The 12,983-nt window shown below is 38.7% G+C and overlaps 3 protein-coding genes and 1 pseudogene across 5 annotated transcripts in view; 1 reads left to right on the top strand and 3 right to left on the bottom strand.

The window, feature by feature from the left end:
• LOC146451227 (uncharacterized) overlaps positions 1-12,983 on the bottom strand; it is a 60,243-nt gene that overhangs the window by 18,819 nt on the left and 28,441 nt on the right. The window lies entirely within an intron of this gene.
• Positions 1-12,983, bottom strand: part of LOC146451228 (netrin receptor UNC5C-like) — a 31,267-nt gene that overhangs the window by 3,811 nt on the left and 14,473 nt on the right. The window lies entirely within an intron of this gene.
• On the top strand, positions 2,991-11,148 carry LOC146451231 (uncharacterized; annotated as a pseudogene). Its single transcript, XR_014860065.1, has 4 exons — positions 2,991-3,495; positions 3,987-4,224; positions 4,742-5,639; positions 10,789-11,148. The product of XR_014860065.1 is annotated as an uncharacterized LOC146451231 (transcript).
• Positions 11,569-12,983, bottom strand: part of LOC146451230 (uncharacterized) — a 2,217-nt gene continuing 802 nt past the window's right edge. Inside the window, exon 1 of the mRNA XM_085099307.1 lies at positions 11,569-12,983. This exon is cut by the window's right edge and continues 802 nt beyond it. Within this exon, the coding sequence (XP_084955433.1) occupies positions 11,860-12,983 (1,124 nt within the window). The 3' untranslated portion in view covers positions 11,569-11,859.

Genomic DNA, 12,983 nt, shown 5'->3' with positions numbered 1-12,983 from the left:
GATGAAAAAGTTTGGAGTTTTTATATTATTTGCACATTTTTATTTGTTTGCCTGTATTTTATACTACTCCTCTCTCCTTCCATTCCTAAAATAAGAACATTATGACATCAAATACTAGTTTGATGAAAAAAAGTCTGAAACCTTCAACCTTAATTGGAAAAATTTTAATCCGCACAGCCCTCAACATTAATAGTTATACATGAACCACTGTCATACTTATCCTCTTTAAAAAAGGCAAGCGTAAATAGAGCTTGAGTCGCGAAATGTATACATAACTAAGGGCCAAGCAGAAATCTTGACTTTTAATTTCAAAATCGTTTCTGGATCTTCAGTTGTGCAGGGCCAGAGAAAATCAAATATTATTTTTTACAAATACTGATATGAATGAAAGAATTAGATAGAGAGAACAAAGATAATAATTGATCAGTAAACCGATGTTAAAAAATCCGTAGATCTATCCGGTTCAACTCTGTTTACAAATATCTTAGCAACTGACTCCTCCTCGACAGCCGAGACCTACCTGCTGCTATCTGCCAACCTATTAAAAGCTTATCTTGCGCTGGTAGCGATGATGCATGGACATTGGTGCAATGAAATATATTTTTTCGCACTTACTGAAAAGTCTGAAGAAGTTTCACTCTCATTCAAATCAAGACCTTAGCCTTGATAGTCTCCTTCGCAGCCGTTATTAGGGTCGTCACGCAACGCTCCTCCCCACTAACGGCTGCTTACGAGAGAGACACATTCCTTTCCCTTTGTTTTTGAGAACCAATAGAATGCACCTTATTGTTATCGGCTACGCCAATCAAATTCCTCGCTATATTTGCTGTGCGCGCGAAAAGAAAACTTGACAGATACACACGTGCGAAACTCCCTGACGATCTTGACCCGGGGATCTTGACCAAGTGAAAGATGAATGTTACTCCGAGAAAATTGTTGAATAATGATACAAATTGCTTTATTTGTTCAGCTGCAGTCACTTCTAAACAACGTGTACGTGTTTTTAAATCTGGTAGTACGGGAACAAGCTCTTTTGACCTTCAAGGACTTACAAACAAGGCATTGGACATCGACGTAAATGTTTACTCTAATTCGAACGTTGCAGTGTGCATTAAATGCTACAAGTCCTTGGTGAAATACCAAAAAGCGGAAGAACATGTCAAAGAGATAAAGAGTGAGCTCAAGTCTGCTTATTCAGAGAGTGGCACACGTGGGAAACGATTATTGTGCACCGAAAATATCATTGAATTAACATCATGGCAGTGGGGCATCAGTGTAAAAACACCTTTCATTCGTAAGTTTAAATGAATTTCCTACGACCTGTTCTTCTTCCAACTTAGCTCCCTCGAGTTCGGCGTTACCAAGGCTCACTATAAGTTCGATTGGTAAACCACAAGGTTGTTTATTTGACAATGGACCGTTTTCACTCGTACGAAGCGCTTTTGCCGCCCCATTTGTCACTTCGAGTCCAAAGATAAAACAGACAAATCATCAACAAAATGAAACAAAGACGAAGGTCGTCGTTGATGTTCCCAGTAAGACCGTGAACAAAACCCTGTCTGGCGATATGGAACCAATTGTCAAAGCTTTAGCTCACGGTCCACCCTCAAGAATTGCAAAAACAGTTCTAAAATGCAAGACTTTGAGAACGGAAATCATTTCTCATGTTCTACGCGTCGTTGCATCAGAGATGAATCAACTTTGTTCGAAGAAAAATCCATTGATCCTCAGAAAAACAGGCAAAGATGATCTTATAAACTTTGACATGAAAAAACTTTGCGACGAATGGAAAGAACGCGCACCAGTCTTTTACTCATTTCTGCTAACTTACTCTTCATCACAAAACACTTCAAGTACACCTAATTGGTTTCCTAGCATTGCAATCGCGGGTTCCGACCCGTCCTAAAACAACGTAACAGCCACATGAATGCAAGGGCCAGTGTTCTTGGAATTCTTATTAAAACTGGATCAATGGAGGTAATATTTTGCAGATCTTAAAATTAATTAGTTCGTAATTTTTGAACTAGGAGTTGAATTATATTGTATTTCCCTCTGATGTTTACCATATCCACTACCAGTGCTCTGCCTTTTTACCTTTCTTTCTGTCCAATATAGACCATTGACATAACCCTCTCTGCATTTCTAAAATTGCAAGTTGTAGAATAATTATAATATTTTGGATTGATGCCTACTGGGCAGTTTTAGGTAGGGTGCGTGGGGCGGGGACAGGTGGGGGGGGGGGGGGGGGCACACCCTATCCTAACACTGAGTTCTTGTACTATACATTTTCCCAAAAATCTTACAGAACTGATTTCTACAATGCTGCACTTTCCTGAAGAATGATTGTGGAACTCCCTGTAGACCATGGTTTTCTTGAACATTGTTTCATTCAATTAAATCCATTAATACCCTCATATATACAGTAATATTCTTAAGTTTGTAGTAAAAGATTCTTTTGTCAGACCTGGTTGATATTTTTTTCAGTTACTTTAAAGTGAAAGATGTGGGAGTGACATACACTACACGTTCATCAAAAAAATATATATAATCATACATATTTCACCAATTTACTTGCAGGGAGTACTCAACATGCTAAGCAAAGTAAAGGTAACTGCTTTAAATTATCGAACACTGACCGAGATGGAAGCATTAGGAGAGTCATATGATCCATGCCTTCAAGATGTAAAGGGCGATTTAGACGGTACCATTTTCTCTTACGACTGTCGCATGCGATTTCTAGAGCGCGCACTGCTTGCGTCATGTAAAAATCGCACACAACTTTCACCACTCAACATTGCCTTTACCTACGATTGTCGTAGGATTTTAAAACATGTTTTAAAATCCTACGACATTTTTCGTGTTGTGTGCGTCTATCGTAAGGATGTTGTAGGTTGATTTACACTACGCGATTTGTGTTGTAGGCATGGCGTAAGCGTGTCGCATGCGACAAATCGTAGGCAAAATCGTACCGTCTAAATCGCCCTTAAGAAGCAGAATTACCACCGAGAAGGCTTTGTTGGAGAATAAAAACAAGGAATTTCAGCAACTCCATGAGCAACTGTTAAAGGACGGAGACAGGAAACTAATATCACCTCAGTCCATAAATGCCAGAAAGGAATTGACAGAGCTACAAAAGAGCTGTCATCCTGGTTTTGTCATCACCTTCGACAACATTGATTTTCATTTGTCAAGAAGGAATATGTCCATGTCGTAGCAATATAGGGATGTACACTGGGTTTTTATAACCATAGTATGGTAGAGAATAGGGTGTCAGGGAACCATCTGTCGACTGCAAGAGAGAAAGATATCCTTGATATTCCTAATATCCAATTCTTGCCTAGTGTTGAAGATCAAAGGCGACAAAGAATGAACTATATAATTCTTGTCTCCAGAATACTTGTGGACTACTTTGATTCCTTCAATGTGTTTAAAAATGTGTGTGTGCGTCACATACCTCATAAGTACAGCCAAGAAATGTCTGTCAAATCAAGAAAGGTAAAGTTACCACTGCTTACAGATTATGTATAATTAGTGGACTAAATCCAGGATGATCAAGTTGAAGGGGTCTTAGCCTGCTCTTATCATAAGGTTCAATATATTTTTTTACTGAAAAATTTAGTTGTGCCACAGGTTTGAATTAAATAAAAACTGTGCATTTGGACCACCCCCTCAAAAATTCCAAATCTATCTGTCCTGTCAAATTCTATCAAGGAAAAGCATTATTCATTGTAATGCAAACTATTTTTACCCTGGGATTGCTTTATTTCATTATGGTAATAATACCTTAATTGCTTTAACAAGGGATTAGGTTCTATTTTGGTTTTGCTTGGTAAATAAATTCCAGGTCAGGCGAGGTGATATGAAATTTCTGCATGCCCATGTAAGAGAGAATTATAATGAAACCTGCTAAAAAATTGGCTGTGATCTCAGGTTATATTGGCTTTGTTTCAGTATGTATCTAATTCTTATTTTATTATTTTATAGAGTCCCCTTGGGATGAAAACATTAATGAAGATATTTTGTCAATTTTACAAGATTTTCATGCATATCTGCCCCAAACTGGAGAGGACCGTTGACAGCCAACTGTTTGCAGTTGACCAGTTAACAGTTGAAAAAGCCACCAATGTGGTAGCTTCTGTTAGTAATGGCTATTCTGCGAAGGACATACTGGAAGGAATAAATATACAATTAGGAGACTGGCATGCAGCAGTCAAAATATTAGATGTAAGTTGTTTGTGCATGTATTAAGTGTAATATGCAATGTGTGGTTCCAGAAAATATCCATACCCCCACCACGGAGGGAATTGGAAATTCCAGAGTGGTGGGGGGGGGGGGGGATAAATGGCCCAGGAAATTCCAGATGGGGGTGGGGGTGTATTCTGTATTTGAGGAATTTCTGAAGGGGTGAGGGAAGGGGGGGGGGGGGGTGGGGTTAAGAGAATACCTTGAAAATGGAAAATCCTGGGGGGTGGGGTTTGTATGTGAAATTCCCTCCGTGGTGGGGGTATGGATATTTTCTGGAACCACACAATGAAAAGGAATGAATGAATAAATAGAAAATAGAAAGTATGAAACTGGCAAACACTAACTGGACGACACCACAACACATTTTCAAGTACAAATGCAGAGGTTCAAACAAAGACCCTATTAAATCATACAGATCTCCTTTAAGTTCATAGAAATCACATACCATTTACTGTTCTAATTCTTTGCTTAGTTATTTATTTTCATTTTTTCTTAGTTAATCTATCGCCGCTTCTACTCATCTAAATCAGATGTTGAACAATGTACATTGCACTCACACAGATCTCTGATTAACCGACGTAACGTTACCCATGCTCCACATTCCAACTACCGTGCAGATAGAGACTTTTTCCTACTCATTCCGAAATCACGAGTTGCTGCGGCAGCCATGAATGCTCTTGGTTTGGAACACAAAAACAGCACACCGACCTGTTTTACCATCCCCAAAGATATCTCTTCATACTCTAAGCTAAAAAAAACTTGACATTCTCTTTGAAGCTGTTGGCATTGTTGTGGGCAAGTTTGTATTCAAAGGAGATGGCCTCAGCAGCATGATCAATGACATACTTACAACACAGGAAAAAGAAGAGATCATAAATGGGCAAGAACTGACTGATGATGGTCGCTTCCCATGTAGATTTCAAGGCTGTCCATTTTCATTTAAATTTGATGGAAAGAGCCGAAGAAAACATAAACTTACCCATAACCCACCTCCTGTTATTGAAGAAAGCACAAATTTGCCTTTCACTTCAGAGAAGCCTGACATGGAAAGCACTAAGAAGGCAAAGACCTCCGATGACATTTTTAATTACAATTGTGCTATACTGACAGATGGGTTACTTTTCCTAAACCTCCTGGACGCTGTTTCCGAGGGTGACGGTCAGAGACTTATGAGACAATACAAATTATTGCTGCTTTATAGTAAAGCAGATGGTCAGCATAGCACAAAACATGCCCTGGAGAGCCTATATCAGTTCTTTTTGATCTTTGCCCTACTTTTCCCCAGAGATGCTGAACGATTTGTGGGGAACAGAACTGTTAATAATGGTGGAGGAAAGGGTAAAAACATAGCTCTTGACCTTGACCAGGAACACAGCAACAACTACTTGAAACAAGCAATTAAGAGCGGATGTCTGTAAATATCAACCAGAGGTGTGCAATAGTGAAAAACTCAAAATTCTCAAAAAAATTCACAAAATAGCTCATGGTAAACTATTGCAAGAAATACATGTTTTACTTCGATCCGATAATTATTTTTGATGTGAGGCTATAATCTTGAATTCACCGCTCCTGAACCAGGTTTTCTGTGTCTGACACCACATGTTGCGAAGACCTTGTTTTCAAAATCAAACCAGTTTAGTTCCAAACGAAAAACATCCAGTCTGATAAAGTACATAGTTATAGACAACATGAATGGTATGTTACTCATCTGAAGTGAAAATTAAATATTTAGGAGATTTTTCAAAATTTACAATTTTTTAAGCGATTTCTCGTGATGCCAAATTGACAAATTTGCGAGGCTAAAATCATCAACTGGTACATGGCGTTGAGGATAAAGATTTACACCACGTAAAAGAGCATCATTTCTTCTTATAAAATCCGCTTTCAAAACTATGGGCAACTCAGAAGGAAATTTTTGAGGCCGCGAATTACAAGTAGTACTTTAGTGAAATTTGAGCGTTTCTGTCACGGCATTCCGATGCTAAAACTCAGATAAACACAATTAACATGAAAACGTTTCAAACAACAATGGTTTATTGGTATAGTACTTGCTATAGGCTTTGGCCCACGTTCATGATATTACTTTCCATGGTTTTTACTCGGCATTTCGGGGCAGGCACAAAAGATTTTAGCAGTTTTATTAGACCCCGAGTTCAAAAGCGTATAAAGGTCACAAAGGTCAGTTTACGTACGTAGTCGAAACACAAACGCCAATTCTCGTCAAATGAATTTGGACCAAAATGTTTTGCATTGAATCTTACTTTAGAACAAATGGAACAATAGCTACAAGTGCTACGTAATTCATACCTTTTGAGCGAGCTTTCTGTACATTGTAGAAATCAAGACATCATGCAATCAGGAACGATACATGAAAAATACGTTTAACGGCAGAGATTGCGTTACAGTTTGCACAGACCACTTGCCCCCAGGGGGAGGGGGACTCTTATATAAAATTGACGAGTTGATCGTCATAAATTTTGAAAAGAAGCCCTAAAAGGTACCAGAATTTGTTTTGTAACCGTGGTTAGTACAATTTTCCCACTTAGTGGTACTAAAATGAATACGCTAAGTGACAGTTGACTGACATTTATAATAACTTTCTCTCATATTTTTTCGCTTAATACCCTAAAATTGGCTCAAAGGTACCGCCATACCTTTAACAGGTACCAAATCACGAATTTTAACCCCCGAAAGCTACGATCACCCCCGTCAATTTTTATATAGGAGTTCACCCCCCAAGGGTAATTTTTCACTGCCGCTTCGATACGAACCATAACTGCGATTTACTTGTGAGTTGTATTTTCTGTCACTGAACTTTCTAAACGTGCAGTTAGCCCACGTTGGTATTCAGATCACTTCAGTTTGTTTATTTTGCTCTGCAATCCAACTTTAGTGCTCGATTCTGGTTTCATGGCGTTCAAACAAATTGAGCCGAAATGGTATCGTGTGAGTATGCTTCGATTGTTGGAGGACAATGTGGACAAAGTGTTGGAAATCCAGCGAATACCCAATGTATTCCAATCAGAGATTGTTGCACAGACATTCGAAACTATCTAAGGGCCGTGGTTTGCTGACTGAACACTGAAAACTGAGGCTGAGCTTCTCGTAGGCAGAGCAGGTATCGAACTACTGTAACGCAAAACTCTGACCTTAAATAAGAATTACCTTTAATAACGCTTGCAATTTGATTCCGAATTACTGGTTATTACATCCACACAAATTTAAGATTTTTGGTGTTGTTTGGCCGTGTGCTTTGTCACTGTTACAGTCTCCCGACATAAAGAATGGAGAGGTTAGGGGGGAGGCGGCGGGGTAAGAGCGAGGAGGGAAACAGGGTTGCGTCACCACTGTCATCCCTATTTTCCCCAATATTTCCTGCTGTACGACTCACACCTGCTACAGTCGACGACAGTCCATTGTCAGCTGGAATAAGGGAGGAGCGTAGGGGGAGCAATTTTTGTCAGAAAGAGGGCCAGGGTTTCACAGCCTGGACGGCACAGCTACGCTCCTTTGGCTGTAAAACCAGTTATACATAGTGACATAACTAACTGACTAAACTTCACCGCAAACTGTCCCTTGGTATCTTCGAAATCGATGAGAGCCATCTAATCAGGCCTATTTGCCCAAGACATCGAGATGCTTATGGCATCAGACGGCGCTGCCAAAACCGATTCTGCCCCGGTCCCACCAAGTTGGGCAGCTAATCATTTCAAGCAAACGAAGGGAGATCGGAGCATCACGTTTGTGCAATCTAGACTTATCCACAAGATGACCTCGATATTAGTGCCTGTCGGCTTTCGTAAGTACTCTAAAAATTCAGAGCATAGCACCATATATTCAGGCAACATGATCTTGTTGGATCGTGTTTTTACTTTGACCATTAAGGTGACTCGACCCAGTTATTTTTTGGCGGTACCACCCTACTTTGAAGCTCTCTGGTATCCCCACCTTTACTTTTATCGTAAGGGTAACACATAGAATGGATAGCATATAGATCAATCTACAATATAGCAAAAAAAATTTGGCGATCAGAATAAATGCCACGTGGTTATAGTGCCACGCCCCTTTGAGGTCTGAGTCGAAATTCTGCTGTTGCCGGCTTTTTTTCGTAAAAATCTCTCGGCTACACATAGTGCGCATTAGTGCCTTGCGCTGAACAGAGTTTCAACAAAATCGCAAAGACCCAATTCGCGAAATTTAGCGCTTTCCAAATTTAGATCATAATTTATGTAAAAATGATAAGCAAACTTTACACGATTATATCTAATAAACTATGAGATTTATTCCTTTATTTTGGGGATCTTTATTACAGATGGGTCCTTGCAAGTCAGCAAAAAGCTTTAGGGCCTTGTAAATGCGCGGGATTTCGAGCAATGCAAATATATAGAAATGATAGTTTTAGCTATTTGTTGACGCTTGTCAGCGTTTCAGAGTCCTTCTCACAAGAAAAGCATTTTCTTAAAAATTCGTAGTTTTTTTTTGCTTCAAATTTTTTGAGGGCCACAATTGATTAACGTGCTATTTGGATTCTGAATTTCATGGTCATTGAAAAACTGTGACATTATCTCCTATAAGCCCAAACTTGAGTAAACATTGAAGATTTTTAGCGTTTTGGCTGAGTTTGTGCTTTGGGAGTTTTCTATTGTTTCTAGTCTGTCATGGTACGGCATTCTTGTTCAGCACGCGTGCAATGTCCAATGAGTGCACTCGGAAGTCAGGTAAGCGTGTTCATCCCCAAAATAAAGGAATAAATCTCATAGTTTATTAGATATAATCGTGTAAAGTTTGCTTATCATTTTTACATAAATTATGATCTAAATTCGGAAAGCGCTAAATTTTTTTCAAATTGGGTCTTTGCGATTTTGCAACTCTGTTCAGCGCAAGGCACTAATGCGCACTATGTGTAGCCGAGAGATTTTTACGAAAAAAAGCCGGCAACAGCAGAATTTCGACTCAGACCTCAAAGGGGCGTGGCACTATAACCACGTGACATTTACTCCGATCGCCGAATTTTTTTTGCTATATTGTAGATTGATCTATATGCTATCCATTCTATGTGTTACACTTACGATAAAAGTAAAGGTGGGGATACCAGAGAGCTTCAAAGTAGGGTGGTACCGCCAAAAAATAACTGGGTCGAGTCACCTTAAGGCCAAAGAAACCATATTTTGTCTGCTCAAATTCCATTACTGATGGATGAACTATCTTTGATCGTATGAAAACTGTCATACAACAGATATTTTTTGTGAACAATAAATTGAAAATTGGGTCTCATCCAGATGAACTAGACAGTGACATTGCTTTTAGCTCTCCTTGACTAGCATTCATGGATGTGTGTTACACTGAAATTTGAAAAACCTTATCAAAAATCAAAACCCTAACTACGCGGGTGTAATTGCAACCAGATAAAATTGTGATAACCCAAAATCGTAACCTCAGTTTGAACTGATTCAGTATAATAAATTGTCTTTGGGGTCTAGCTGGACGAACATCGATTTCTATCCCGTACCGTGGACAAGGGCGCACGTAAGTGCAAGGTCAGCGGTCTACCGGTGAAATGTATGTAACACAATCTTTGTGACCAAATGTATAAAACGGCCTAAAGTGTTACGATATTTCCTATAGATGTCCTAGATTACTTAAACATCCAGTGTGGCCGCTCAAAGGTATGAATTATATAGCACTCGTAGCTATTTGCTCCATTTTTTTTTTCAAAGTAAGATGGAATGAAAAAAGCCCTGGTTTCATTTTATTCCGTATTTACGAGTATTGCGACCGGTTGACAACGTAAACTGGCCCGTGTACGGCTTTTGAACTCCGCTAAAATCTTTTCACACTGCCCCTAAAAGATAGAAAACCAAGGAAAATAGTCTTATAAGCATAGGTCATGCACATGCAGTGCCCTGTAGCAAGAATCAATAAACCATTGTTGTTTGAAACGTTTTCATGTTAATTGTGTTTATCTGAGTTTTAGCATCGGAATGGCGTGACAGAAAAGCTCAAATTTCACTAAAGTACTACTTGTAATTCCCGGCCTCAAAAATTTCCCTCTGAGTTGCCCATAGTTTCGAAAGCGGATTTTATAAGAAGAAATGATGCTCTTTCACGTGGTGTAAATCTTTATCCTCAACGCCATGTACCAGTTGATGATTTTAGCCTCGCAAATTTGTCAATTTGGCATCACGAGAAATCGCTTAAAAAATTGTAAATTTTGAAAAATCTCCTAAATATTTAATTTTCACTGCAGATGAGTAACATACCATTCATGATGTCTATAATTATGTACTTTATCAGAATGGATGTTTTTCGTTTGGAACAAAACTGGTTTGATTTTGAAAACAAGGTCTTCGCAACATGTGGTGTAAGACACAGAAAACCCGGTTCAGGAGCGGTGAATTCAAGATCATAGCCTCACATCAAAAATAATTATCGGATCGAAGTAAAACATGTATTTCTTGCAATAGTTTACCATGGGCTATGTTGTGAATTTTTTTGAGAATTTTGAGTTTTTCACTATTGCACACCTCTGGTTGATATTTACAGACATCCGCTCTTAAGAACTTGGGGCCAAACTTTAATGAGCGATCTGTATCTCGAATTTGTCGTGCTGAAAAAGGAACAAGAAATCTTGTACAGACAATGAACAGAAATCTTCAGCGACATAGTGATTCAGGGAAACATTCCTCTGTTTCACTAGACCGTGATTTGTCAGAACTGGTTAAGAGGCTTGTAAATAACAGAGCACTTGAGGAACTGCCTGCACGTCAGTATAGGCATTTTTGTAGTTTTGAAAGAAACCCATTTAAGAATGTAGAAGCTTCAAGTATCTACAAGTGGATCAATGGACACAAAAAAATAGACGATGAGAAGTCCAAAGACTACTGCAAAGCTGACACAACGTAATATATTTTAAAATAATATTTCGGCTGGCCAAACCAGCCTTCTTCAGGTTTAGATGTCTTTGCAGTTTTTTAAAATTTTCATACAAAATGAATGTGAAAATTGGAATTAAAGCAAGATAGGTAGAGTAGAAAAAAAAACAAATGAAATAATCATGGAATATTGCCTTAATTCCAATTTATTTTCAAACGCATGAAATAATTGGATCTCGCTTCAATTCCAATGTTGACATCTTTTTGTTCATTTATCCACTTGTAGATAGTTAGAGCAGTTAAAGGTACTATAATTTTTCATTGAAGTGATGCCCATGAAAACAACCCTTGTTTGGTTTGTTTTTTTCTCAAACTGCCACAAAAATCTCAAAAATAACAAAGTTTGGTCTAGGTATTTAAGAAATTTTAAAAAAACTGCAAAAGCCGTGAACGAAGATCCTGCTGGCTTGTACGTTGGATCTCACAGGAGATCTAATCAGCCAAACTTGAAAAATAGACGATGAGAAGTCCAAAGACTACTGCAAAGCTGACACAACGTAATATATTTTAAAACAATATTTCGGCTGGCCAAACCAGCCTTCTTCAGGTTTAGATGGTACTAAATTATATAAATGAAATTACAATATTATATTATGGAGGATGTTGCAATACATGGGAGCGGGGGAAATGACGTTTACAAGGTGGTACCAAAGGATGAGGAAATAAGGAAAATAAAATAAAATTACAATTCATCACGTCTATTCAAACCGTGGGGTTCCAAGGTCCCCGCTAAATCTATAAGAAAAGACTCTCTGGCTTTTCTGATTGAATCACGTGAGGAGTGGATAACTTCAAGTGGTATTAGTTGCATGTCAGTGTGGCAGTGGTTAGGTTGAGAAAGAAAATGTTCAGAAACAGTGGTTGGTTTGGATGTAATGTTAGTTTTGTCAACTGGGCGTCTATGTTCGTTGAATCTGTCTTTGAGACGTCGCTTAGTTTCACCTATGTATTGTAAATGGCAGCGGTTACATTGTACCATGTAGATTAAATTTTTGGTGTTACAGGTTATGTGTGAAGTGATGTTACGGGTTTCGCATGTGGAAGAAAATATGTAATGTTTAAGACCGTTAGTAATGTAAGGACAAGTGGCGCAATTTTGTCCACAGCGGAAAGATCCTGGTGGTGAATTAGTGCTGTTAGGAGCGGTGACAGTCGGTAGCTGTGCTTTAACTAAAATGTCGCGAAGGTTGGAAGTGCGTCTGTAAGCGACGATAGGTGGGTGTTTAAAAACGTCCCTGCAACGGTCGGAGGAAAGTAATATGTTAAAATGTTTGCGTAATACATTAGAGAGATGAGTAAGTGCTGGGTTATATGTAACGACAAAAGGTATGCGGTTAATAGAGTCGTTACGGTTAGTTTGCAGAGCGTCAGTGCGAGAAATATTAGCAGCTCGTAGGAATTGTGAGTCAAGGAAGGTGTTATGATATCCTCGTGCGAGGAGATAAGCTTTTAATTCATTAATGCGGATTTGAAATGTAGCGTTAGTAGAACAGATACGGCGGATGCGAAGAGCTAAGCTAAATGGAATAGATGTTTTAGTATGTTGAGGATGGCATGATGAACTAAGAAGATGTTGGTGTTTATCTGTAGGTTTAGTGTATAGGTCAGTTTGTATAGTGCCGTTATGTAGAGATACCATTACGTCGAGAAAAGGAACGTTAGTTAATGAGTGACTGCTAGTGAACTTAATAGTGGGATGAATATTATTGAGGTAATCGATGAATATTTTAAGATGATCTAGACCTTCAGTCCAAATCATAAAAATATCATCAAGGAACCTCCACCAGGTATGGACATGGAAAGGAG

Source organism: Pavona decussata, unplaced genomic scaffold (genome assembly GCF_977016875.1).
Source record: "Pavona decussata unplaced genomic scaffold, jaPavDecu1.1 SCAFFOLD_391, whole genome shotgun sequence".
NCBI lineage: Eukaryota > Metazoa > Cnidaria > Anthozoa > Scleractinia > Agariciidae > Pavona > Pavona decussata.
Note: the sequence above shows the minus strand (reverse complement) of the source record. Positions and strands in the feature narration are given on the sequence as shown.